Source organism: Echeneis naucrates, chromosome 3 (assembly GCF_900963305.1).
Source record: "Echeneis naucrates chromosome 3, fEcheNa1.1, whole genome shotgun sequence".
Taxonomy (NCBI): Eukaryota; Metazoa; Chordata; class Actinopteri; order Carangiformes; family Echeneidae; genus Echeneis; species Echeneis naucrates.
This window is the reverse complement of record NC_042513.1, coordinates 7,205,270-7,228,404: the sequence shown is the minus strand read 5'-3', so window position 1 is coordinate 7,228,404 and position 23,135 is coordinate 7,205,270. Positions and strand designations below refer to the sequence as shown.

The 23,135-nt window shown below is 40.8% G+C and overlaps 2 protein-coding genes across 3 annotated transcripts; both read left to right on the top strand.

Moving 5' to 3' along the window:
• Window positions 1-105: 105 nt before the first annotated feature.
• Window positions 106-11,862, top strand: grk1a (G protein-coupled receptor kinase 1 a). The gene is made up of 7 exons (XM_029497683.1): window positions 106-807; window positions 1,437-1,564; window positions 5,656-5,813; window positions 6,546-6,629; window positions 7,223-7,347; window positions 7,769-7,970; window positions 11,570-11,862. The coding sequence occupies exons 1-7, from the start codon at window positions 106-108 to the stop codon at window positions 11,860-11,862; spliced, it is 1,692 nt and encodes a 563-aa protein (XP_029353543.1).
• Window positions 11,863-14,989: 3,127 nt separating this feature from the next.
• Window positions 14,990-21,712, top strand: grpr (gastrin-releasing peptide receptor). 2 transcript variants are annotated; one of them, XM_029497685.1, is made up of 4 exons: window positions 14,990-15,497; window positions 18,896-19,244; window positions 19,639-19,752; window positions 20,046-21,712. In XM_029497685.1, exons 1-4 carry the CDS (start codon window positions 15,190-15,192, stop codon window positions 20,325-20,327), a joined length of 1,053 nt encoding a protein of 350 aa, XP_029353545.1. In that variant the 5' UTR covers window positions 14,990-15,189; the 3' UTR covers window positions 20,328-21,712. The 2 variants fall into 2 exon arrangements, with proteins under 2 accessions (XP_029353545.1, XP_029353544.1); XM_029497684.1 differs by having other exon boundaries at window positions 18,896-19,286.
• The last annotated feature ends 1,423 nt before the right edge of the window (window positions 21,713-23,135 follow it).

Genomic DNA, 23,135 nt, shown 5'->3' with positions numbered 1-23,135 from the left:
TTCCAGTGGTCCACTTTGTTTGTCCCTGTGACTGCTTTTCCTCTGCAACTTTTGCCGCATCTTTCCCATTTCTCTTTCTCTTCCTTCTGTCTCTACTGTTTCACCATGGATATTGGTGGTTTGACAACAGCGGTGGCCAACTCTGCCTACATTTCTGCCCGAGGGAGCATTGATGGCACCGCCACTCCTGCATCCAACCGGGACAAGAAGTACCACTCCCGCCTGAAGCTGCCTCACATCACAGTGTGCGAGGGTCTGCGGGAGACGTTAGACTTGGGCTTCCAGACGGTGTGTGTGGAGCAGCCCATTGGAAAGCGTCTCTTCCAAGAGTTCCTGGACTCGCACAATGAGTATAAAGGTCCCTGCCGTCTGTGGAAGGACATCGAGGAGTACACCATGGCTGAGGATGGGGATCGTGTGAAGAAAGCAAGCAAGATTTTGTCCTGGTACATGGAACCTGATGCCAAGTATTTCTGCCCCTTCCTACGAGAAAATGGCATTACAAAGGTCAAGGAAAAACACCAAGATGCCAGTGATGATCTTTTCAGTGAAACCATTGACTGTGTGATGGACTTTTTCAAGGAAGTGCCTTACACTTTCTTCCTGGAAAGCATGTATCTGAAAAGGTTTCTGCAGTGGAAGTGGCTGGAGATGCAGCCCATGGGAGAGGATTGGTTCGTGGATTTTCGTGTGTTGGGGAAAGGGGGTTTCGGGGAAGTCTCTGCCTGTCAGATGAAGGCCACGGGGAAACTGTACGCCTGCAAAAAGCTCAACAAAAAGAGGCTGAAGAAGCGAAAAGGCTATGAGGTAATTGAAAAGATCATGACAAGTCTTTTAAGAAAGCATTAAGATCTACACAAGACTAAAACTCAGAGCCATCAAACAATAATCAATTGGTCCTGTTGTTGAAATTTGGAAACACGAGTTATTAATTAATTTGTCTCTGATATTCAAAGTCTGTGTAACTCCCACATATCAACACCAGGCAGTGATTAGATGGAGCCTTGAAGACAATGCTAGGCACATCTGGCTTATATAACCTTTAGCAAACAAACATTGATCTTCTTAAAAAGTGCCAATCCTACCATGTTTCCAAATAGAGTAGCTCCGAAGTGGCTTTTCTAATCCTGTGGGTAGTCCCCAGACCAGAAGGAAGGCCTCAGACTTTCCACCCCCTATGTAACTAATCAATATTTTTGTTGCCAAAATTGCTGCACCAGGGCATTCAAGCACAAGACAGAGCCTTAACTGGATGTTCCGCCATAACTGAATTACTTTGCAGCCACTTCTGAAGTGTTGCATAATAAGAGCTTATAATCATTGAGTCTGGTGGAACTACTTAGACTTGCTTCACCCAGTTTGTTTAAGTTATGTTGTTACTTTAGTACAGTTCACCATAAATCTTTTCATATCTGCTGTTGCTTCCTGTCCTGAAGGGGGCAATGATAGAGAAGAGGATCCTGGCTCGAGTTCACAGCAGGTTCATCGTTTTTTTGGCGTATGCTTTCCAGACAAAAACAGAATTGTGTCTGGTCATGACCATCATGAACGGAGGAGACCTGAGGTGAGATTTCATTCTCATTGGGTGACACCTGGGGCACAACATCTCCTACATATGTTATTTCTAGGTATTCTGCATGTGCTGTAACAACATTAGCATGTTGTAGCTTCGTTGATCCTATATCCACTCAGGCTTTACAGAAATTATGTAATGTGGCAACCCAAAATTATAAACTAATGTGCTGCAGAGATATGCATTGTAACTTCCAATTTAGATTTATTTGTTTTGGTGTGAAAGGCATTCAAAGTCAAGGGTCAAAGAGTGAAGGTTGCTTTATTTGTCTCCCTTGGGTGAACATTTTTGTCTTGCACAAAGGGAGATTGCTACCATACAGAGCTAAAAAAGAAAAAAAAAACAGACCAGAATGCGCAATATGAAATATATAAATAAGAATGAAACTAAATATATGTGCAGCTAGCGTGAGTGTGCAAAAACATTTGTACCTGTATATAAATAGACAATACGCAAATCAAAGCTTTACATCCACTCCTATTGTCGACGTCTAGCCCATTTCAGTTTGCTCATTAATGAGTTGAAGTGAGTGAGGGATGAATGAGTGTTTGGACATAGAGAGATCCTGCACCTCCTCCCTGACTTCAGAAGAACATATTCACACCATGATCTTGCCTGCTTTCTTAGCCAGACTCAGGATCTTTGCTTGGATTTAGGTTGCCCAACCTGCTGGTTATACCATACCGTACCATACGTATGGTTTTACATACACCAAACAGTGAAGGTGTCTGAGGGAAATAGGTTGTTGAGGTGTTGATGCATTCTGACCAAAGCATTTGCCAACAATTCAAATCAAATCAAATCAGATTTATTTGTATCGCTACAAATCATAACAAAGTTACATCAAGGCACTTTACATATAGAGCAGGTCTAGACCAAACTCTTTATAAAATGATTTAAAGAGACCCAACAGATCCCCTGATGAGCAAGCACTTGGCAACAGTGGCAAGGAAAAACTTCCTTTAAGAGGCAGAAACCTCGGGCAGAACCAGGCTCAGGGGGGGGGGGCGGTCATCTGCCACGACCGGTTGGGTTGAGCGAGGGAGGGAGAGAGAGAGAGAGAGAGAGTGAGAGAGACATGGGGGGGGGGGGTGTAGGCAGGAACATGTTGCTACATGAAGTTCATGGAGATGAGCTGTAGTACAGACTCCATGAAGATATGGGAGCAGCAGGCGAGAGAGAGAGAGAGAGAGAGAGAGAGAGAGAGAGAGAGAGAGAGAGAGAGATACTCAGTCCTTCCCCCAGCAGCCTAGGCCTATAGCAGCATAGCTGAAGAGTAGAGGACTTTAACTTTTTAACTATAAGCTCTGTCATACAAAAAGGTTTTAAGCCTGGTCTTCAAAATTGCTAAAGAGTCCGCCCCCCGGACCGATACTGGGAGTTGGTTCCATATCAGAGGAGCCTGATAAATGAAAGATCTGCCTCCAGATTTACTCTTGGAGACTCTAGGAACCACAAGTAAACATCCATCTAGAGAGCGGAGTGGCCTGCTAGGACAGTAAGGAACTATGAGCTCTCTGAGATATGATGGAGCTTGGCCATTAAGAGCTTTATATGTTAACAGAAGGATTTTAAATTCTACGCTGTATTTTACCAGCAGCCAATGAAAAGCAGCTAACACAGGATGTAATCTCTTTTCCTAGTTCCTGTTAATATCCATGCAGCAGCGTTCTGAATTAACTGAAGGCCTTTCAGAGATTTGTTTGGACATCCAGATAGTAATGAGTTACAGTAGTCCAGCCTAGAAGTTACAAATGCATGGACTAATTTTTCTGCATCATCCTGAGAGGGTGTTTCTGATTTTCCTAATGTTTCTCAGGTGGAAGAAAGCTGCCCTACTGACTTATTTTATGTGAGGGACAAAGGACATGTCCTGGTTACTCCAAGGTTTCTTACAGTGGAGCTGGAAGCCAAAGTCTCTGAGGTGCTCAGAGCCGAGTACAATAACTTCATTTTTGTCAGAGTTGAGAAGTAAAAAATTGTGTGTCCCAGCTTAGATCAATATCAATATACACCCCAAGTATTTCCATGTGGGGACCTATTCAATGTACTGACCATGTGTTACGGCTACAGAGCCATAGGAATGTGTGTGATTGTGGTGATCCTGCCAAGTGTCACTGTATTCCCTCCAGGTGTGTGTGTGTGTGTGTGTCTCCCTCCTCTTCTGCAGTGGTGCACACTTGTAGGCCATCACACCTGGGCAGGGTATAAAGGCTGAGGTGGAAGAGCAGAGCAGGAGAGACACTCCCCGGAGCAGAGTACTACTCAGCTGACATCTCCTGGGTTTTCTTTTTATTCTCCTCATGGAGAGTGTGACCTGTTTTTGTTAGTATCTTTAGTTTTCAGCCTACCTATCTAGAGGGCTCACTTTAAGCTCTCTCTTTTCAATTGTTGTTGCTGTTTTGGCCTCCGGTGTGGTGAATAAACCCTGTTCTGGGAATTGGCCTGACAACCACTCTTGCTCCCGTTATTCTCTTTCCTCCTGGCTATTTTTTTTACTTTGGTCCCCAAAGTAGGGTGTAAACCCGCCTCTCACCTGGAACGTTGGTTGGGATTGGTTCCAGCACCCTGCAACCCGGAAACTGAAAAGCGGTAGAAGATGGATGGATGGGGCTGGTCCCCTTCCCCCTGATCAGATCCCCCTATGGCCACAGGGCTCCGGTCTGTACCTGATCTGGGGTCTAACAGTATCTTCAGTTTTTCTTGTGTGGATTTGCAGTTGGTGAGCATCACACCAGGCCACAAACCTGTCCACAGAGTTATCAGTGAGTAGACTCAGTGTCGTAGTATCACCTGAGAATTTAACTATGTAGTGATTGGGTTGGGCAGCATGGTGGAAAAGGGGTTAGCATTGTTGTCCCACAATAAGAAGGTTGTGGGTTTAGTTCCCGGCCTGGGGCCTTCATGTGTGGAGTTTGCATTTTCTCCCCGTGCCTGTGTGGGTTTCCTCCCACCACCCAAAGACATCATGTTTGGGTTAACTGGTGACTCTAAATTGTCTGAGTGGTTGTTGGTCTCTGTCTGTCTCTGTGTGTTGGCCCTGTGATGGACTGGTGACCCTGCCCTCACCCAGTGTGAGCTCAGATTGGCTCCGGTAGCCCCCACAACCCAAAGTTTTTTAAGAAAGATATGGGGCTGTGTTCTCATATACGCAGCGAGACTTTCCATGTGCTTTGAGACAAGTTGCATCATTGTATAGACAAAGCATGACTTTTGCTGTGGACTTTTTCATATGTTACTAGTAGTGATGGAGGGATGGTGCCACCTCAGTGCCTTTCTCTATAATGAGTCTATGCAGTCTTTCTTAGGAACTGGGTCTATAATGGGTTTCCTCCAGAGCTCTGGCATTTTGTATTTGTAGAGAGCTGTAAAGGTTTGTGCCAAGCTGGTGTGAACGCCAATGTTTTGAGAAGAAAGGCTGACATGATGTCCAGCCCAGTGTGCCTGGTTTTAAAATCCTCTGACAGCATGTTGATTTGTCCTCACTCACATTACTACTGAGTGTCGAAAACTGCAGGACGGTCACTGTGGCTGAACAATTTCGAAGTGTAAATAAAATTTGTTCAGTTGGTTGGCTTGGCCATTTGGTTGTGTGCACATGGGCTTCTGTTTTGTGGCCTTGTCGGTCACGCCTCAGGAGTCCAATAGCAAATAAAGAAGTAGACACAGTCAGGGCCTATTTCCTGTTGTTTCCTTGCAACTAATTTGCCTTTGTTTATTTGTCGTATAAGCCTACTTGCACACTATTAAAATGATCATATTAGTTAGCAATTAATCTCCTAATTATTTTCTGTCAGTGTCAGAAAATAGTGCCTGTTATAAAACACCGCTGACAAATATCATGTATTTGTATTGTTTGCTTTATTTAGTTGTCCTTTTAACGTCCTTTTAACTATTCTGTTTATTAACACATAGGGCAGCCATGGGAAACTGAAGCTAATGGTGTTCTCCTTAAAAACTGTAGATCCCCCAAATTACTTCATTTAATCATTTTGAAAGGGAACTAGATTGTGTGTATAAACAACATACACCCCATATGTATTTTCTCCCACCACTTTAGTCCCGTCTGATTCTACCACTAGGTATCACATTTATAATGTGGATGAAAACAACCCTGGGTTTGATGAGCCACGGTCCTGTTACTATGCTGCTCAGATCATCCAGGGTCTGGAGCATCTGCACCAGAAGAGGATCATCTACAGAGACCTCAAACCAGAGAATGTGCTCCTGGATAATCAAGGTTGGATAGTCTTGGTCCAGGTTTCCCACCGTTGCGCTGATCTTTATTCATATGACTTTAATGTGACTTGACAGATGCTGATCATTTCCAGACAGTTTTGGTACATCTTGGAGGGAATTATAGTCCAGTGATATTTATGCTATAAGAATATTTAATACATATTTCAGCAAGTTGTCTTTTTCATTCTCTTTTCAAGATGCCCATATCACCATAATCTAAAGACAGGAAGCAGCGAGCATGACTAAATAAATAAAAAACACATTCTGCTGTTACTCACTTTAGCCGGTCATGTCCTGTTTGTTTAAAAACAAAGTCGCAGGAATTGAGTGGAGTATTGAACAGAACCAGGTTAGCTGTGGCCCCCTTGCTTCAGGTCTTTGCGCTCAGTTAGCTGTGTCCTAACTCCAACTTCATACTTATATTATATATACTATAATACATTATATATAAAAAAAACAATCTAAAGCAATATAGTGTTCCTTTATAACACTTCAACATGTTTCCTATTCCCTAATCAAATAATAGGCCTTCACCTTGACTTTAAGAATATCTCTAATTCTTCATACAGAACGAGCCACTTAAAGTACACACTATGTCTTAAATTAAACACAGGGGCATTTCTGAACTATCGCTCCACTCCAGGTTGATGAATCAGAGACGTGGAGTGGAGGTCAACATTGGTATCTGTGACGTGCACAGCTCTTGACATTGCCGTGCTGTTTGCTCTCACAGGTAACGTCCGTATCTCTGACCTTGGTCTGGCCGTGGAGCTTGCTGAGGATCAGTTCAAAATCAAAGGATACGCTGGGACTCCAGGTACAGGCCAAAACTGCTCACCACACTGCCATTTCTATGGTTAAAGTTATTCCTATAGCAGCATTTATGGACCCAAATCCACGAAATCCACAGTTTTTACCTTCCTCCCTCCGTAGTTAAACCTTGTCCCGTACATGCTGTTAATGTATATGCCATAGCTGCCATTACTTTTCTTACCGGAGTTACCTGATGGAGTGAAATTAAATTATGCTGACATTTTATAATTAAAGACTGAACAGACTGATTTGTATCCTAAAATAGAATCGACACTCATAACAACATCAGAATATGATCTTACAATGATCATGACAATGTATGTGTAAAATTGCAAATCTGCCATCATTGCATTATCTATTTTTTTCTAAAACAAAAGGAAACATAGTTGCCTAACAAAGGAATTTTTTCAATGTATTTATTTGTTTTGCACCATCAAAGGGGCTTTCATAAGTGAAACCACCTGGTTATATTTGTAGTCTTAGTCCTGAACAGTAGAGTTGTTCAAAATAATTTTAGTGTTGGGAGAAACACATCATGCTGTATTGAAATATAGTAACATGTAGGTGGTTATTTTTCACATTAGCTCTGTCCTTCAGGTTTCATGGCCCCAGAGCTGCTGAAAGGAGAAGAGTACGACTACTCTGTGGATTACTTCACTCTGGGTGTCACTCTGTATGAGTTTCTGGCTGCCAAGGGACCTTTTAGGTCCCGAGGAGAGAAGGTAGACAGACTGGTTTCACTGAATGCTTCAATGATGTGTTCTTTGTTTCTTTTCATTCCATGTCACTCATTTCTTTCTCTACAGTCCTCATCGCTTATCTCCCTTAGTCACGTGATGTTGCATTGGCCTTTATCATCGCTGAGTAACAATACACTAACAGTCTTCTAGGTTTTATTCCTTAACATTAATTGTGGCCTAGTGCTGATACTGCTGTGAGAGCTGAAGCGCTGATTGCGCCACTCTTTGGTTTACAAATGTTATTGCATTACGCATTAGTCTCGCCTTCAGTATGTGATTGTGGATATTTTCTTCACTGAGGATTTAAAGGGGTATTGTGGTAGTATTCAGATGATTGTGCACGATCAGCCTGGTCTGTGACAAGGTGAGATTTTAAATAGGAGATTCATCCTTTTGTCTGAAGGTTGAGAACAAGGTGGTGAAGAAGCGTATTCTGAATGAGCCAGTAACCTACCCAGAGAAGTTCAGCGAGAATTCCCGCTCCATCTGTGAAGGTCTGCTTTGCAAAGAGGCGTGCGACCGGCTCGGCTTCAAGAATGGATCCTGCGATGAGCTCAGGGCACATCCCTTCTTCAGCAAGATCAACTGGAGGAAACTGAATGCAGGTCAGTGGCAGACAGAAACCAATGTTTCCTTTTGTAGTTTCAGTTCACATGCTGCACTTTTATTGCTTCAATACAAATGTTGCTACTGGAAATTATATCTGAATCTCAGTGTCCTCAAAACAGAATTTAAAATTTAGAATTTTAAATTCTTCAAAATTCTAAATTTTCCAAATAAATATGTAACCAACAAGAATGTAGCAATTTTAAACAACAATACAAGCTTTTAAGGTGCAGTTTCTTCATCAGGTTCTCACGTTTGACCAAAGAGATCCCAAAATGACGATAGACTATTTCAAGGTTATGAAAAGTTTTTGGTTTTACTTGTGAAAAACATTTTGCGTCATAATTTAGTTTTCTCTCTTTTTCCAAGTTTGAACTTCTTGGCGGTTGATAGCCAATGCGTCTATGCACCCAGCAGCATTTTGCTCAGTTGTGTGGTTGTTTGATGATGTCACCAGGCTACTGAGATAGATCAATGACTGAAGGTGACTCATTGTAGCATGATCTAGAGGAGCAAGGTTGTTTTTCCGACCGTGATTGCTGCTCTTTTACTAATAAATATTTAATGTCATATAACAATTTTGATCTATATTTCTGTCACTAATTTGTGTTGTTTCTGTTTACAAATCTCTGTGGTTATATATATATATGTATATATACATATATATATATATATATAGACTCAGCCATCTTGTAGAGAATATGTAGGTTTTTCAGCTATTTTATAAAATATCCTGGTGATCAGAAACAGGTTAACCATTAAGTGCTGAATCCCAGCCTTCACATTTCATCAAAGAAAGCAAACCAAAGAAAGTATGTGTAGCGCCTTTCCAGAAGAAAGCTATTCAAAGTGCTTTATCCACACCACTCAGGACATGGAGTCTATAAACACTGGATGATCTAAAAGCCATAATAGTGGGATTCCACAAGGAAATAGAGCAGAAGAACAAGCTAAAACCAAATATAAGAAACATAAGAGGAGGAGCCTAAAAAAAAAATAGCATGAGGTAATGAAATAATCCAAGCTCAAACCAACAAGCTGCAATAACAAACACAATATTTCTAGAACACTAATGAGGAGGACATGAATAATTTCTCTGAGGACATACCTCTGTCCACTCTAAAGACTGAAGAAAGGGAGAAACTGGAGATGTGTTCTGTATACAGAGGTACAATCTGAAATTAAAGCGCTCTCATCTGGGAAAACCCCAGATGAAGGTGGCTACAGTATAGAGTTTTGTAAAAGTTTTCAGAACACACTCGCCCTCATTTATCACTATTCTCTATAATGATGTTATCTCTAAACAGTCAATGCTAATGACTATGCAATCTGATATAATTTCTTCTATCCCAAAGCCAGGAAAAGATCATACACAAATGAATAATTTCTGAAGTCTTTTAAATAATGATTATAAGTTATTTGTCAAGATTTTTGCAACACACCTGGAAAAGGTAATCCCCACACTGGTACATCTGGACCAGGTCGGTTTGCCTCCAATAATATGAGGAGACTCCTCCATGTGATATCAAGAGCCTCAACACGCTGGATGCTGAAAAAGCCTTCGATAGAATAGAATGGCCTGTTTTATTTCATGCATCAACCAACTTTGGTTTTGGCCCAATATGTATGCAGTGGATCAAGGCAATGTATTATCAACCAACTGCTCATGTTAAAACAAATGGTGTGATATCTCATCCCTTTCAACTCTTCAGATCATAAAGACTTTTATTTTAGCACTAGAGCCACTGGCCTGTGCCATTACAAGCAAATAAAAATATAACTGGTATCAATTTGAGTGAATATGATTTTAAAGCCAACCTTTATGCTGACGACATTTTATTAACATTATCTAAGCCAACATACTGAAACCACATCTGTTAAAACTTCGAGAAAAGTTTGGTAATCTATCAGGATATAAGAGTTAAAGAGTGAGGCTATTCCTCTTAATCACCATACCTTTGTAGCACACATTGGCTCTGCACCTTTTGTGTGGAAACCTCAAGTTTTAAAGTATCTTGGAATAAACATCAGTAAGATTTAACTGGCCTTAGTATGTTGAAAGCTATTGAAGATATAAAGACATGGGCAGTCCTGCCTTTATCGCTATGGGGAAGAGCAGAGGTAATAAAGATGAACCTCCTGCCCAGACTTTCCTTTCTCATATCAGCCATACCATTAGTTTCCCCAGCAATGGTTCAAGGAAATTGACAAATTATTTACAAGCTTTCTATGGCGTGATAAAAAGCCGAGAATCAACTGTAAAAAGTTGGCTATGCCTAGAAACAAAGGAGGACTGGGTGTTTCAGATGCTCATCTTTATTATTTAGCATACAATGCCAGATTTCCAGGGTTAGGATCAATCAATATGCAGTAGGTAGCTGGGAGTGGATGGAGGAGAGGGCCATATCTGAATATAATAAATCGACTTCTATGAAGTCATTATCGTACTATCCAAAGTGTGATTTTAAATGAAATAATGTGTTAGTTAAATTTCTTGTGAAATTGTAAATTCATAAAAGACTGTTTATATGGACTGTTTATAAATGGAGTGTCTCTACCATCCTGCCCAATATGGAATAATCCACTGTTAACTGCTGGTGGTAAAATACTGGCAGAGAGCAGTTGGCAACATCACAATGTCTCCCAGCTGGGGCAGACTGTAAGGGATGGAAATATCATACCATTTGATGAGATTGGTTTGAATAACTCTGCATTTCTACAATACCTACAGCTGAGATCCATCTTTAAAAAACTAATATCGAAGAGAATTGTTTTGGGATCTGCAAGAATCCTTGATGGTAAACTGCTAATGGGCGAGGAACTCTCTCAAGTGTATATAGGATATGAAGCTTATCCCTCCCTGATAGCACGGTCCCTAAACTACAATGGGAAGGTGCCAATGGCTCGTCCCTCACTTCAGATCAATGAGACTTCATATTGAAACGTTCAACATCTATGTCCAACTGTGCCAGATAATTATACACAGGGCTTATAATAAAAAAAAAAAAAAAAAGATCCAAATGCTTCTGAACTGTGTTGGCATGGCTGTGGTAGGCTTGGTACTGCTGGGCACTTATTGTGGTCCTGCCCAGTGGTTAAACATTTTTGGGCTGAGATAATAAATGTTTTTAAGACTATATTGAATGTCTATATTCTGCAATTCTCTGTGTATATTGGGAAATAGATGAGAAAATACACACAGTTGAAATACACAACGTATTGGTTAGAACTGGTTAAAGGACATCCTGGATTTACTTTCAATGGAGAGTACAGTTTCAACCCTCAAAGACTATGACAATGGTCTAGGTGCCCTATGGACTCTTATTGGACAATACATGAGAAAAAGAATAACAACTTGACTGCCACCACATCTTCTGTTTTGCTTTCTGGAAAATAAAAAAATATAAATATAAAATAAAACAAAATAAGATAAAAGGCCACTAAATTTACAGCGGTCAAGAAACAACCAGACTGGGACTTTGGGATTAGTCAGCACTGTCTGTCTTTGCTGTGGTAGGTTATGTTTAAGAAGGCAGGAAAAAGACCGGCTCCATGAGAAAGTGCGTGATGTGCATCTTTCCGTGCTCTGTCTCCTCAGGGATCCTTCCTCCCCCTTTTGTGCCAGACTCTAAGATAGTTTACGCAAAGGACATCGATGCGGTCGGGGCCTTCTCCACAGTCAAAGGTGTGCAGCTGGAAGACAAAGACAAGGCTTTTTTTGGCGACTTTGCCTCAGGGAACGTCTCCATCCCCTGGCAGGAGGAGATGATCGAGACGGGGATCTTTGCTGAGCTCACAGTGTGGGGTCAGGGTGGTGCTTTGCCTGACGACCTGCGACGTGAATCCATCCTTGAGCAGCCGCCCAAGTCGTCCACCTGCACGGTGTCCTAAGAGGCTGCACAAACTGTTTATAGGTTAAGCTAACTATTTCAAGGTTTCAAGTTAATGGTGGCTTTGAATGAAGGTAAAGGGTAATAAACATGCAGCTCTCATATATAATGATAATGCACCTTTTTCTCAACGTTTCGCTGCTTCGTCAACCTAAGCACTACAGTCAGTGGTTCGACAACCTTTTATTGTGTAATTGGAAGTCGATGTGGAGTGTTGCTGTGCTGTGGTGCACGTCTGTTTCTTGTATTGTATGACGTTTTATTGATTGATTGATGGATTTTTACATCAGCGTGAATAAGTTATAAGCAAAACGTGGTGTAAAAGGTGTAAATAAGTTTGACTTCACAGCTGCTGGGAATAAGCTAAATAAATATTTTTGCACTAAAATGACCACCTTTTGGAGTTTGTTTGACTCATAAAGAGCTCCAAATCCTTTCCCTACAACTAAACTTCATCCTGGTGGCGAAATGTTAGAAAACCAAGATTTCAGCAGCCATTACTACTTTTCTTATTGTCAGGATTTGACAAAAGGGTTACATGCAAGTAAAAAGAGCAACTTCTGTAATTCTGCATTTCTGCACACGCTGAAGCTTACCTGGCTTGAATTTGTGTTAGAAAGCAGCTACAGTAGAATGAGGAAATCAGTGGGAAAACATTAAAGGTGTGTCATGTTGTATGATGAGTTACATTATCTAACACAAACTGTATTAATTTGAAAACTAAGTTTGAGCACAGGCCGGCAGTCAGGGGTCACAGTTGTCTAGTATCTGTTAGTGAGGAAACAAAATTAAGGAGAATCTGAAATTTGGATGAAACTTAAACTGAGTTTGGGGTCTATTTTATCAAGACTCCTTGGGGATTCAGCTCAGTGGACTGGAGGAAAACGGGAGCAGGCCATGCCCCACTGCAGATAAATGGTGTCTGCGTGGAGGGTTTCTCCTCTTTCAGGTTTCTTGGGCATCATGTGGCTGATGACCTGACACAGCACACCAATACAACAGCTATGCACTTCTTAAGAACTCTAAAGAGGCGTCCGTCAGCTGGAGGCAAGCCTAATGCAAACTTTCCACTGTTCCACAGTGGAAAATTTGCTGACGTGATTGCATCACAGTGTGGCATGCTGGCTGCACAGTAAAAGACAGGAAAGCCCTACAGGCAGTCATAAAATCGGCACAAAGATCGCCCCCTGCCCTCCCTGGAGGACATTTCAGAATCTCAGGGACTCTACTGGGCAAGGAAGAGCCTCCTCGCTCCATCTCACCCCGGCCATAGCCTCTTCAACCTGTTGCCCTCTGGCAGAAGCTACAGGGTCTGGAGGCAACGCACTAACAGGCTGGTGTAACCTGTAACAAGTCTACAATGACAATGAAGCATATTCTGATACTCTGATTGTGATTGATGGCTATAGGCACCAGGTAACTAAGCTTCCTGTGATATACCACATTTCAGACACAGGACAGGTCAAGTGATGATTGAACCATGTATTTTCAGCAGCTTGCTAATAATTGCGATTATGATTATTGTTATTTAGCGCACTCTAATGACCATAATTAGTGCTGCAACATCTGCAGCTTTGGTTGATATTTATGTGACATTTCAGGTCTGCCTACCTTTTCCTTGTATAAATTAGGAATTTCCGTTCCAAAGCCAGTCACTCTTTAGAAAGGGTAAAGAAATCATCCAAAGATGAGTGTTCCATTGTCTCCACCTCATCCATCTGTGTGTGGGTGTGTTTGTGTGTATAAGTACATTCGGTGATAATATGCAGTGTGTTTTACTCCCCATCTCACCTCCACAGTCCTTTCTTTTTCACTCCTCCATTCCCTCTCATCTATATGCCTAACGCTGTGACCAATTTCATCTCTTGTGCACTTGACAGGTTATACTCACCTCCGCACAATCAGTTTGGTACACAATACGGCTTTCCTTTGCCATCTCACACAATGCAAGCAGGTAAAAATGGCCAACAGCTCTTGAGAAACTGCAGAGATAAAAATGGATTATCCGTCACATCTTACATCCTGCTGCTTTCTACAGGAACTCCCTAGGTAGCAGGAGGTCAGGTAGTCTACTGCTCTGTGTAAAAACCGCACCCCTCAAAGGATCACAACATGACTCACCTTTTAGTTAATGCATCTTAACAACTTGATCATGTTGTGCATGTGTGTTGTGTTGTGTTTCTAATATACTGAACCGGGGAATATTAATGGATTTGCTTTACTTCCCAGGCATAATTTTAGCCAAGAAACTGGGCTCTGCAAACACATCCATGTCCTCGTAGAATAAGCAATAGTGGCTTTGGCGAGCCCTCGATTTTTCCTCCAGCACCACCATGTGTTGAGAAGAATAATCTGTATGTTGCTTTACAATCAAGCATGACCTAACTAGATTAACAGTTTAAGCTCCCTCTGCATGAAATCTGGCTCTGACAAAAACAACAACAGGTTTTTCAAATATAAGATTTCTAGTATTATTTTATTGTTTTCTTGTCACTGCTGTCTGTATGTTATTTTGTGTCAGGAGTTATGGACGTTATGAGCCATTTCACAATGACAGTAGAGATATTCAAATGTATTATTAGCAAATACCAACAAAATACCAAAAATGATATAGTGCACAAAAGAGGTTAGCTGCTAAACATGAGCAGGTTAGCTTTGTCATGTTCCAGACAGGTCCCAGGACTGTAATCCAGGACTCATCTGGCTGTAAAGCTATTGCAGTTGCTGGTAATGACACTGAAAGATGCTCTCTTGTCCATCAAGGAGCTTTTCAGTCAGGTCTCAGTATTCACTACATGTCTGCATCAGTCAGTGTCTACAAAAAACATCACACAGACACACAAAATAACCCCACTGCAAGAAACACAAACAAACAAACAAGCCAAGGCACTATGTGAGTAAATGAGAAGGGGGATGTGCATGTCATTATTGATTAGTATGTTCTTCCTCGATAAATCATAGGCTGTCTGATTGAAGGCCATTTCCTCGCATCCTCCTGTAAAATTAAAAGTAGGGCCAAAAAAAAAAAAAAAAAAAGTCCATCGATTGTTCTTGAAAGGGGCATATTGTGCACAGTGACTGTGTTACACCCCTTCCACCGCTCACATTCACACCAGCCTCCTCTGGTGTTGGACACAAAACAGGGATCGCATTAGTTTTGCCTACTCTCGATAAGTGAATGATGATTTCGTTCATTTGAACTCTTGTTTAAAAGCAAACAAACCTCCAGCTCTCCTGGGTGGATGGCTGGCTGACGGTGGCAGAGATGAACCATGTGTAGCCAAACGCGTCGCGCAGCGTCACTGCTCTCCAAAGCTCGGCACGGACGATGTGGATCTCCGGCTTGGCCATCGCTTCAGTTTACGGTGCGATAGGCGTGTTGGGGCTGGTCGGCAACATCACCCTCATCAAGACGTTTTGCTCAGTTAAATCCGGCCGCAATGTGCCCAACCTGTACATGTCGAGCCTTGCGCTCGGGGACGTCCTGCTGCTGGTGACCTGCGCTCCGGTGGACGCCAGCCGGTACCTGTCGGAGGAGTGGCTGTTCGGCAGGCTGGGCTGTAAAGTCATCCCCTTCATTCAGCTCACCTCGGTCGGGGTGTCTGTGTTCACCCTCACAGCCCTCTCTGCTGACAGGTAGGGTGCATCTCTTTTCCACCCCCCTCTGGGTTAGGGTTAGGGTTAGGGTTCATTTCATTTATCCAAGGGTCATCCTGTTTTGTCCCTTTGTGCGCCCACACGCGCGCGCGCACACACACACACACACACACACACACACACACACACATATGTATATGCTATGACAACAAGGCTGGTGAGCCATCACAGACCTGTTGGCACTATTTACTCCAAAATCAATCATCAGTAATTTGTTGTCAAATAATGATTACAAGCACTTGTTAGATAAAGAAAAATAACCTACAATATCATTACGATGCTTAATCACTCCAACATTTGAGAGTAGACATCTGGGCAACGCCTCTGACAGTATGTCTGTGTGTGTGTGTGTGTGTGTGTGTGTGTGTGTGTGAGAGACACAATTATCTTAATTGTCCCCAAATGTGTGTTCAGTTTACGTCATCATCTTTTGTTGCGCCGTTATTTTCTCTTACTTAAAAGCAACACGGACTCTTTGTCATCATGGATCACATAAGATGTCTACTGCAAAATAATAATCTTATGTTCGTAAGAAAGCGATGAAGAGAAAACAGGATTTCAGTGACCACAGGTTTTATATAGCCCTTAATAACGTTCGACTTCTGGAGTGTTGGCTAAAAATATGCAAAGGCATTACAGGAGGCAGAACACTTCTTTGCAAACTTATGAATGTAATATAACCACTTTGAGATGTTTTAGCTTGAAGTACACTTCAGTTCTTTGCTGAGGGTAAAGTTAGATAGAGTTTACAGTTTAGATGGCTGAAGGGTTACATTTTGAAGGATGACAAGGCATCATTTTTGACTGAACCTTCAGCAGAGCCAACTCATGTCTGGACATCACAGTAACATGATGTCTTTTTCAAAGTGAGAAGCTGCACACACACACACACACACAAAAGCCACCTTTTGAATTGGCTGTTCCTCTTTAAAGTAGTGAGAGGAAACACAATCACCTCCAGGTTAATGTGCAAAGGCAATATTTGCTCTTTTGCTCTCAATTTATATTTGCCATTATGCCATTCAGATCAGTAATTTCAGATGTGAATCACATCTTTGAATTTCACGTTGCAGCTCCTTTCGTTGGATTAAACCCATTAAAGTAATGCACAGAAGGCAGAAGTCACAAAAAGGAAAAGTCTTTCAGTCACAGTTTGGAAATGCTCATTGAAGTTGCACAGTACTTCTCATTTAAAATTAATTAAAGTTTTTTTTTATATTGAGAGAAGGGATAGATGAAACACACCAAGCTTTTCCGTCTATTATCAATCAATAATCTTAATTGGATGCTGCAGCAACAGGAAGCTGCTCTATGTTTTGGTGCTCGGCAGCTGAGGGAGGCGTGTTTGTTGAAGAGCATTTTGACAGGGCGTCAGTACAGTCTTGACTTTTCTAAAATCCACTGGTTTGTCGTTTTTTCTATAACTGTCCTAGTTTGATGTGTACTGGCACTGCTATACTAAAGCTGTCTAACATGCTGTGATAGTGATGCACATCTCTGTGAATGTCTACTTAATGGCCTGTTAAGGGATGTAGTTACTGCTGCAAATGAGGTGTACTAAAAAGTTACTTCTGATATTTAGCACAATGTTTTTACTGTAGGATAGATAGAAATACCTGCCAGTGAATTCTGCCTCCAAAAATGGTCGTAAACTTGAATGAAAGTCAGTTTTAACATGAAAGTACAGGTCTCTGCAGGATTGTTGTGTGCAGGTTATATATATATATATATATATATATATATATAACTTGGAAAATGGGTTTTTGTAAGCCTAACCCATACAGAATAAGGAAATCTGACTGATTGTGATGTAATTTTTCAAAGGCTGCCACAAGCAAATATCTTTCAATCCTGATGGAAAATGACAAAAAACAGATGCTCCTAATTTCACTCGGTATTCTCCAGAAGTTTTCTTGAGGCTCGAAGTCAAACTGTGAATAAAAAGCACCCCTAATGTTTCCTTCAAATTATCATTTAATGAAGTGGTTTTATATCATTATAAAGCATTGCTTCAAACACATAAGGATGGAAAAAGCTGTGGACACTAGATGAAATGAAATAAACAGTGGAAGTAAAGGAGGCAAGGACAGACATACTCCGCTGCCTTTTATATAACCTGTGCTATTAAAACTATTTAAAGATTTCTATAATCACCTCTCCATTAACCTGTTCATAACACCACCAGGCTCATGTTATCCTTTAGAAGAGGATTGTTTTCATTGTCCCTAATTTTGTGTATTGCCTCCTAAAGTTCAACAGAGGATAATGCTTTTACCGCCACGGTAGTAGATGATAGATACGATTTCAACAACTTCTGGGAAACCAAATTGTAAGAAATGTAACTCATTGGTATTAAGTTTTCTTCTAAATTTACTGTGTCCCTTTTGATGTAATAAGTGTTTTTCTGATAATTAACGCATTGATAGAGTTATTAATAACTGAAGAATGTTTTTATTATCAATCAATAATAATGTATTTATGTTTGACCTTTTATTAAATCATATTTCAGTTGTCATGTGTTGTCAGGTTCCAAAAAATCTTCCCTGAGGCCTTCAGAATCAACAGTGAGGGCTCCTGCACACTTTCAGTGAGCACAAGCATGCGGTTGCGATAACCAATCAGATTTGGAGCTAGCGGCACTGGGGCCGGTTAGCGGGCATCACATTGAACGTGACATGTTCATGTCCTTTGATTGGCTATGCTCTGAAAGGCATTGATTTTAAATGCTCTAATGGCGTGATAAAGATGGTAATAAGAGGTGGACACATGCAGGTAGGGCTGTGTATCACATTACTGAAGGCCGAGGTGTGAAGTGCACGGCCCACCACTGCAACTTTTTATTATTAGCCCATTAATTTATCTCATTTCCTAATAATGTTAAAATTCAGTGGCAAATCCTTATTAATATCGTGACTTATAGAGAGAGGAAGAACTTCATCAGTGCCTATAGTTTACCAACAGCATTTTTTTTAGCAAACAGAGAAACAGTTTAATTAAACTGAAACGATATTATTCCCACAATTCTTAATATAAACATTTTGGCTCCTCTGTATTGCTCTCTTAAAACAGCTGTTGTCAATATTTTTCTGTGAACCATTATTATGATTACTTGTAATGTAAAAGGGTGTTTCTTAGGGACAAACTCACACTCACACACACAAATTACCCTCAGCTCCTCAGTGCTTTAACCTGAGGTGTATTACATTACATTTGTAGTGTTTTGGCTTTGCTGCCTGTCATGTTCCTTTTTTTTTTTTTTTTTTTTTAGAAATCAACAAGCATCCCCCCACAAAAAACAAACAAACAGCAAAAACAACCACAACAACAAAACAGTGGTAGGTGTTCCAACCATTACATCACATCTCTCTGTCAATCAGGTACAAGGCCATTGTGAAGCCCTTGGACATCCAAACTTCAAGCAGCAGTAACAGCATCATCCTGAGGGCAGCACTCATATGGCTGTTCTCTATGGTCCTGGCTATCCCCGAGGCTGTCTTCTCTGACCTCCACACCTTCAATGTCACCACCAATGAGAGTTTTGTCACCTGTGCGCCTTATCCACATGCTGGAGAGCTGCACCCAAAGATCCACTCCATGGCCTCATTCCTCATTTTCTACATCATTCCTCTGCTGGTCATATCAGTGTACTACACCTCCATCGCACTGAGCCTGAGGAAGAGTGCGTCAAACCTGCCTGTGGACGGAAACATGCACACAAGGAGACAGGCCAGTGTTAAAGCCGGCACTAGCAGGGCTGCAGCCCTGTTGGTAAAACATTACCAACATTTTCATCTTATTTGCAGTGTTCTTATTCACAGTTGGGACTATTATTTAGTTTAAGCATTGATTAGCAGGTGGTTGAATCCCTGTCTTCATTTCAAGTGAAATCGTGGAAATGCAAATGCATTCATACCACCAAGTACCCCCCAAATTTCAACAATCAGCAGCCACAATGCCACAAACTTCTGCAGTTGCTACAAACCTCATTATTATTTATGATTTATATTTTGAAGGCTGCAAAAATCAATTAGAAATACTTTGCATGCTATTTAAAACATTGTTTTGTCAGTTACATTTTTGTAGCATCCCTCTTTGGCTTTAAATTTTTTTCAAACCGCAGGTTGAATCAAGAAAGCGCTTGGCCAAGACAGTGCTGGTGTTTGTTGGTCTGTTTGCTGTATGCTGGCTTCCCAGTCACATCATCTACATATACCGCTCCTATCACTACTCCCAGGTATACCAAGTCACCTGCTGACTGTGTTTGTCTCTCTTTGTGTTCTGAAGGAATCTAATGCAAATTTTCTACTGCCATTTATGTTCCTCTTCATAAAGTTATAACATTATATATTATATTCACAGTTCTTAGCTTTGTGAGTGTTAATGATCAGATAGTGGAACAGGCTTCAACATTAGAAAATACAAGTCAGAAATTCACTGGGCCATAAAGCGTGCCTGTTATATATAAAAACGTGTTTGGACAAATTTGCTTCAAAAGAAATTCTCACCAATATATGTCTCTCCTGCCAGGTGGACACCTCAATGGTTCACTTTTTGTGCAGCGTTGTTGCTCGTATCCTGGCCTTCACCAACTCCTGCCTCAACCCCCTTGCCTTGTACCTGCTGAGCAAAACGTTCAAGAAGCAGTTTAATCAGCAGCTGTGTTGCTGCTGTCGTATGCTGCTCAGACGCTCCTCACAGAGCCCGACACATCACAACAAACATGTCACCTCTGTTCGCAGCACACATTACTCCATGGCAAGTCTGAGCATGATCAATGGCAGACAGGTATACCAGGAGGATTGTGTGTAAGTCTTGTGTGTAAGTCTGTGTTATATATATATATATATATATATATATATAACCGTTTAATCTATTGCTTTTTGATGAAGTATTTGTATTGTAAAATTTGTGCCTCAGTTCAGTTGCTATCATAGCACATTGTAAAATGTCTTTAGTAACATTTACATTTTTGTAAGTGAATTGCAGTAATGTGGGTGAATTGCTGTTAATCGCATTCAAGTAATTGCATATTGTAATAGAACCTGATCCTGACGAACTAGTAGGTCAATCCAAATACACTAAATCCTGCTAATTGTTTATAACTCTAAACTGATTTTTACAAGTCCCTAATGGGAAATGCTGCCAGGACAATGTGGTAGTGGCAACTTGCTCTTTCTCTGGATTTATGGAGATTGATGGAACCAAGTAACACTGGACTTGTTGACATAATTTCAGTGTTTTTCATTTCATAGAAAGTGCTCTCTGAAGCTTTTTTGTTTGAGGGTGTAGACAGCAAATGGAAGGAACACCTTGAGTGTGACATGTAGCTTGAATGTGAAATCAGGACTCCGAAGATGAATCTCTTTAGCCTCTGTGCTTGATAAATGTTTTATACCCCACATATGGAGTTTGTATAGCAGGTTGTTGTAAATGATAAACCACCAACCTCCATCATTAATGGAGAGTCCCCCTTAAGGGTTTCATTACATGCTTACAAACGAGTCACAGAGATGAGATTTCACAACTGCATTTTGCTTCCATGAGCCGTAATCGTCTCTCCTGAAACAACGGCATGTGCATTGCTTTTACACATAATACAAAACAAGGAAAAAACAAGTGTTAGTCTTCAGAAAAGACAGATCAAGGAGAAGCAGTAAAAGAACTGAGTCAGATAGTATCTTTAATAATATAATAATTTCTTTCATATAAGTGAGATCACCAACACTGAGACTTCATGATTTTATGACACAGAATCAGAAGTAACACTGAGCTTTTGCTATCATGATGTGAAAAGATTAATGTGCTTTTAAATATGATCTCTATTTCCGCTGAATATTAATGTATCATAGTTTGATATTCTGCATGTATTATGACACTGTATGTGCACAATATTTCTAAATGTGAGATGGATGTGAAGTGATAACTGTGAAACTTTAGACGTGCCTTCAGAGCTGTCTGGTAAATGTTCTTTGTCCTCTGGTTCGACAGGTGTGGGCATTGTAAAAGCACGCATCATAAACACACATTTGCCATGTTTGATTGGATTGGCCAAAGTGTGCTTGTATTTTTGTACTTGTTAAAAAAATGACAGAAGGTTAACACTATTGGTGTTTAGCTTCAAGGTGCACCATTGTATATTATCTGAGATTAAATGTTATATATTATCTGTCTCACCAGTCAGTAAACTTCATTAAAGTACAGTGAAACGAGTGTGCACTGAATTAATCCCCACGTGTTGCCTGGTGGAAACAGATCCTGTGTGCGCCTTTGCATCGAAGTTATCTTTGGGGTCTTACTCCTGTTGACTGTGTATACACCATAGCACTCTGTTTCCTGGACATGATCATTCTGCAATGCCACATGCTGGATATACTGCACAGTTTTCATATTACACCGTGATGTCCTAATTTGGTGCTTCACAAAGGGAGGGAATCGTGCCCAGGTTGCAATGAGTAGGAGTGTACATCAGTCTGGATAGTGTTTGTTTAATTGTGGCCTTGTCAAATTTCTGTCCTGCATAGTCTCAACCTTCAACTTAACATGTCATCCTTACTGGTAGGCTCATTCTGAAAAAGGTTTAGAGTGTAAATATAAATTATCTGCTATCTTTGTAGTTTAAGGAATGATAGAAGCATAAAACCTGAGCAGGAAACCTTCAGAAAGGGTCAAAGGTCACCTCAAAGACAGACAAAGTAGGTCTGAGTAGGTCTTGCAAGAAGTTTTGTGCTTTTTCCTGCGAGAATGCAGGAAATTAAAATTATTTCATGGTATGATCAAGAAATAAAGTGGTGCAATTCATATTTCTACATTCCTTACTGATGGCAGAAGGAACATGGGATGATCACCTCTGATGATCACACCAGCACCATGACAACCGTAAATACAAGTATTAAGTTGATCAAATGTCTAAACATCCTCTCCAGGGATTAACTAATCCACTTTAAGTAATCATTTTTGTCTCAATCATTCCCAGAAAACTGTGATTTTCCAAATGTGTTAGTTTTCCACCTATTCCTCACTGACAGAAAAAAACACGTTTCCCCTTCCTCACATATTAGTCTATTCTCAGAGCGGAGGAGATGAAGTCTTCACGTCACATTCATTTAACTCCGAATGATCTGTGATGACAACATCCATCTTACCCATGTGGGAATTTCAAACTCTGAATAGACTTACTGTCTTCAGCAGATAAATGTGAAATCAGCCCCTCTAGTGTCAAACTCACACATACATGATTCTGAAGCCTGAAAATCCAAGTGCAGTAGAGCAACTTAGCCATCTTAATAGAAGCCAATGACTTGAGAACATGCTAAAAAAAAAAAAGAAAAAAAAAAAGAGAACTAAACTATCTACTATCGCTACACAACACTGGACAACAATGTTTGAAGCCCCATTTGTGTCTTGGAGCCGCTGGATAGCTTCCTCAAATGCAGATATAGCACATTTTGTTTTCTGTTTTTCACATATCATTTCACCCTGACTAGAGTGGCATTTCCTTTTATTACAGAGGGATAGATAGACAATGGCTCAGCAGGAGGAAAGAAATTGCAAGAAAAAATATTCCTGTCCTAGCCTCAGTGGTGGTATAGATCCCTGTGTGGGTAGCACCTTCATTAG

Coding starts and splice junctions, on each gene's coding strand:
- grk1a (XM_029497683.1), top strand. CDS start 106: ATGGATATTGGTGGTTTGACAACAGCGGTGGCCAACTCTGCCTACATT. Junction 808..1,436: donor AGAAGCGAAAAGGCTATGAG/GTAATTGAAAAG, acceptor CCTGTCCTGAAG/GGGGCAATGATAGAGAAGAG. Junction 7,348..7,768: donor TTAGGTCCCGAGGAGAGAAG/GTAGACAGACTG, acceptor TTTTGTCTGAAG/GTTGAGAACAAGGTGGTGAA.
- grpr (XM_029497684.1), top strand. CDS start 15,190: ATGTGGATCTCCGGCTTGGCCATCGCTTCAGTTTACGGTGCGATAGGC. Junction 19,287..19,638: donor GCAGGGCTGCAGCCCTGTTG/GTAAAACATTAC, acceptor TTCAAACCGCAG/GTTGAATCAAGAAAGCGCTT. Junction 19,753..20,045: donor GCTCCTATCACTACTCCCAG/GTATACCAAGTC, acceptor CTCTCCTGCCAG/GTGGACACCTCAATGGTTCA.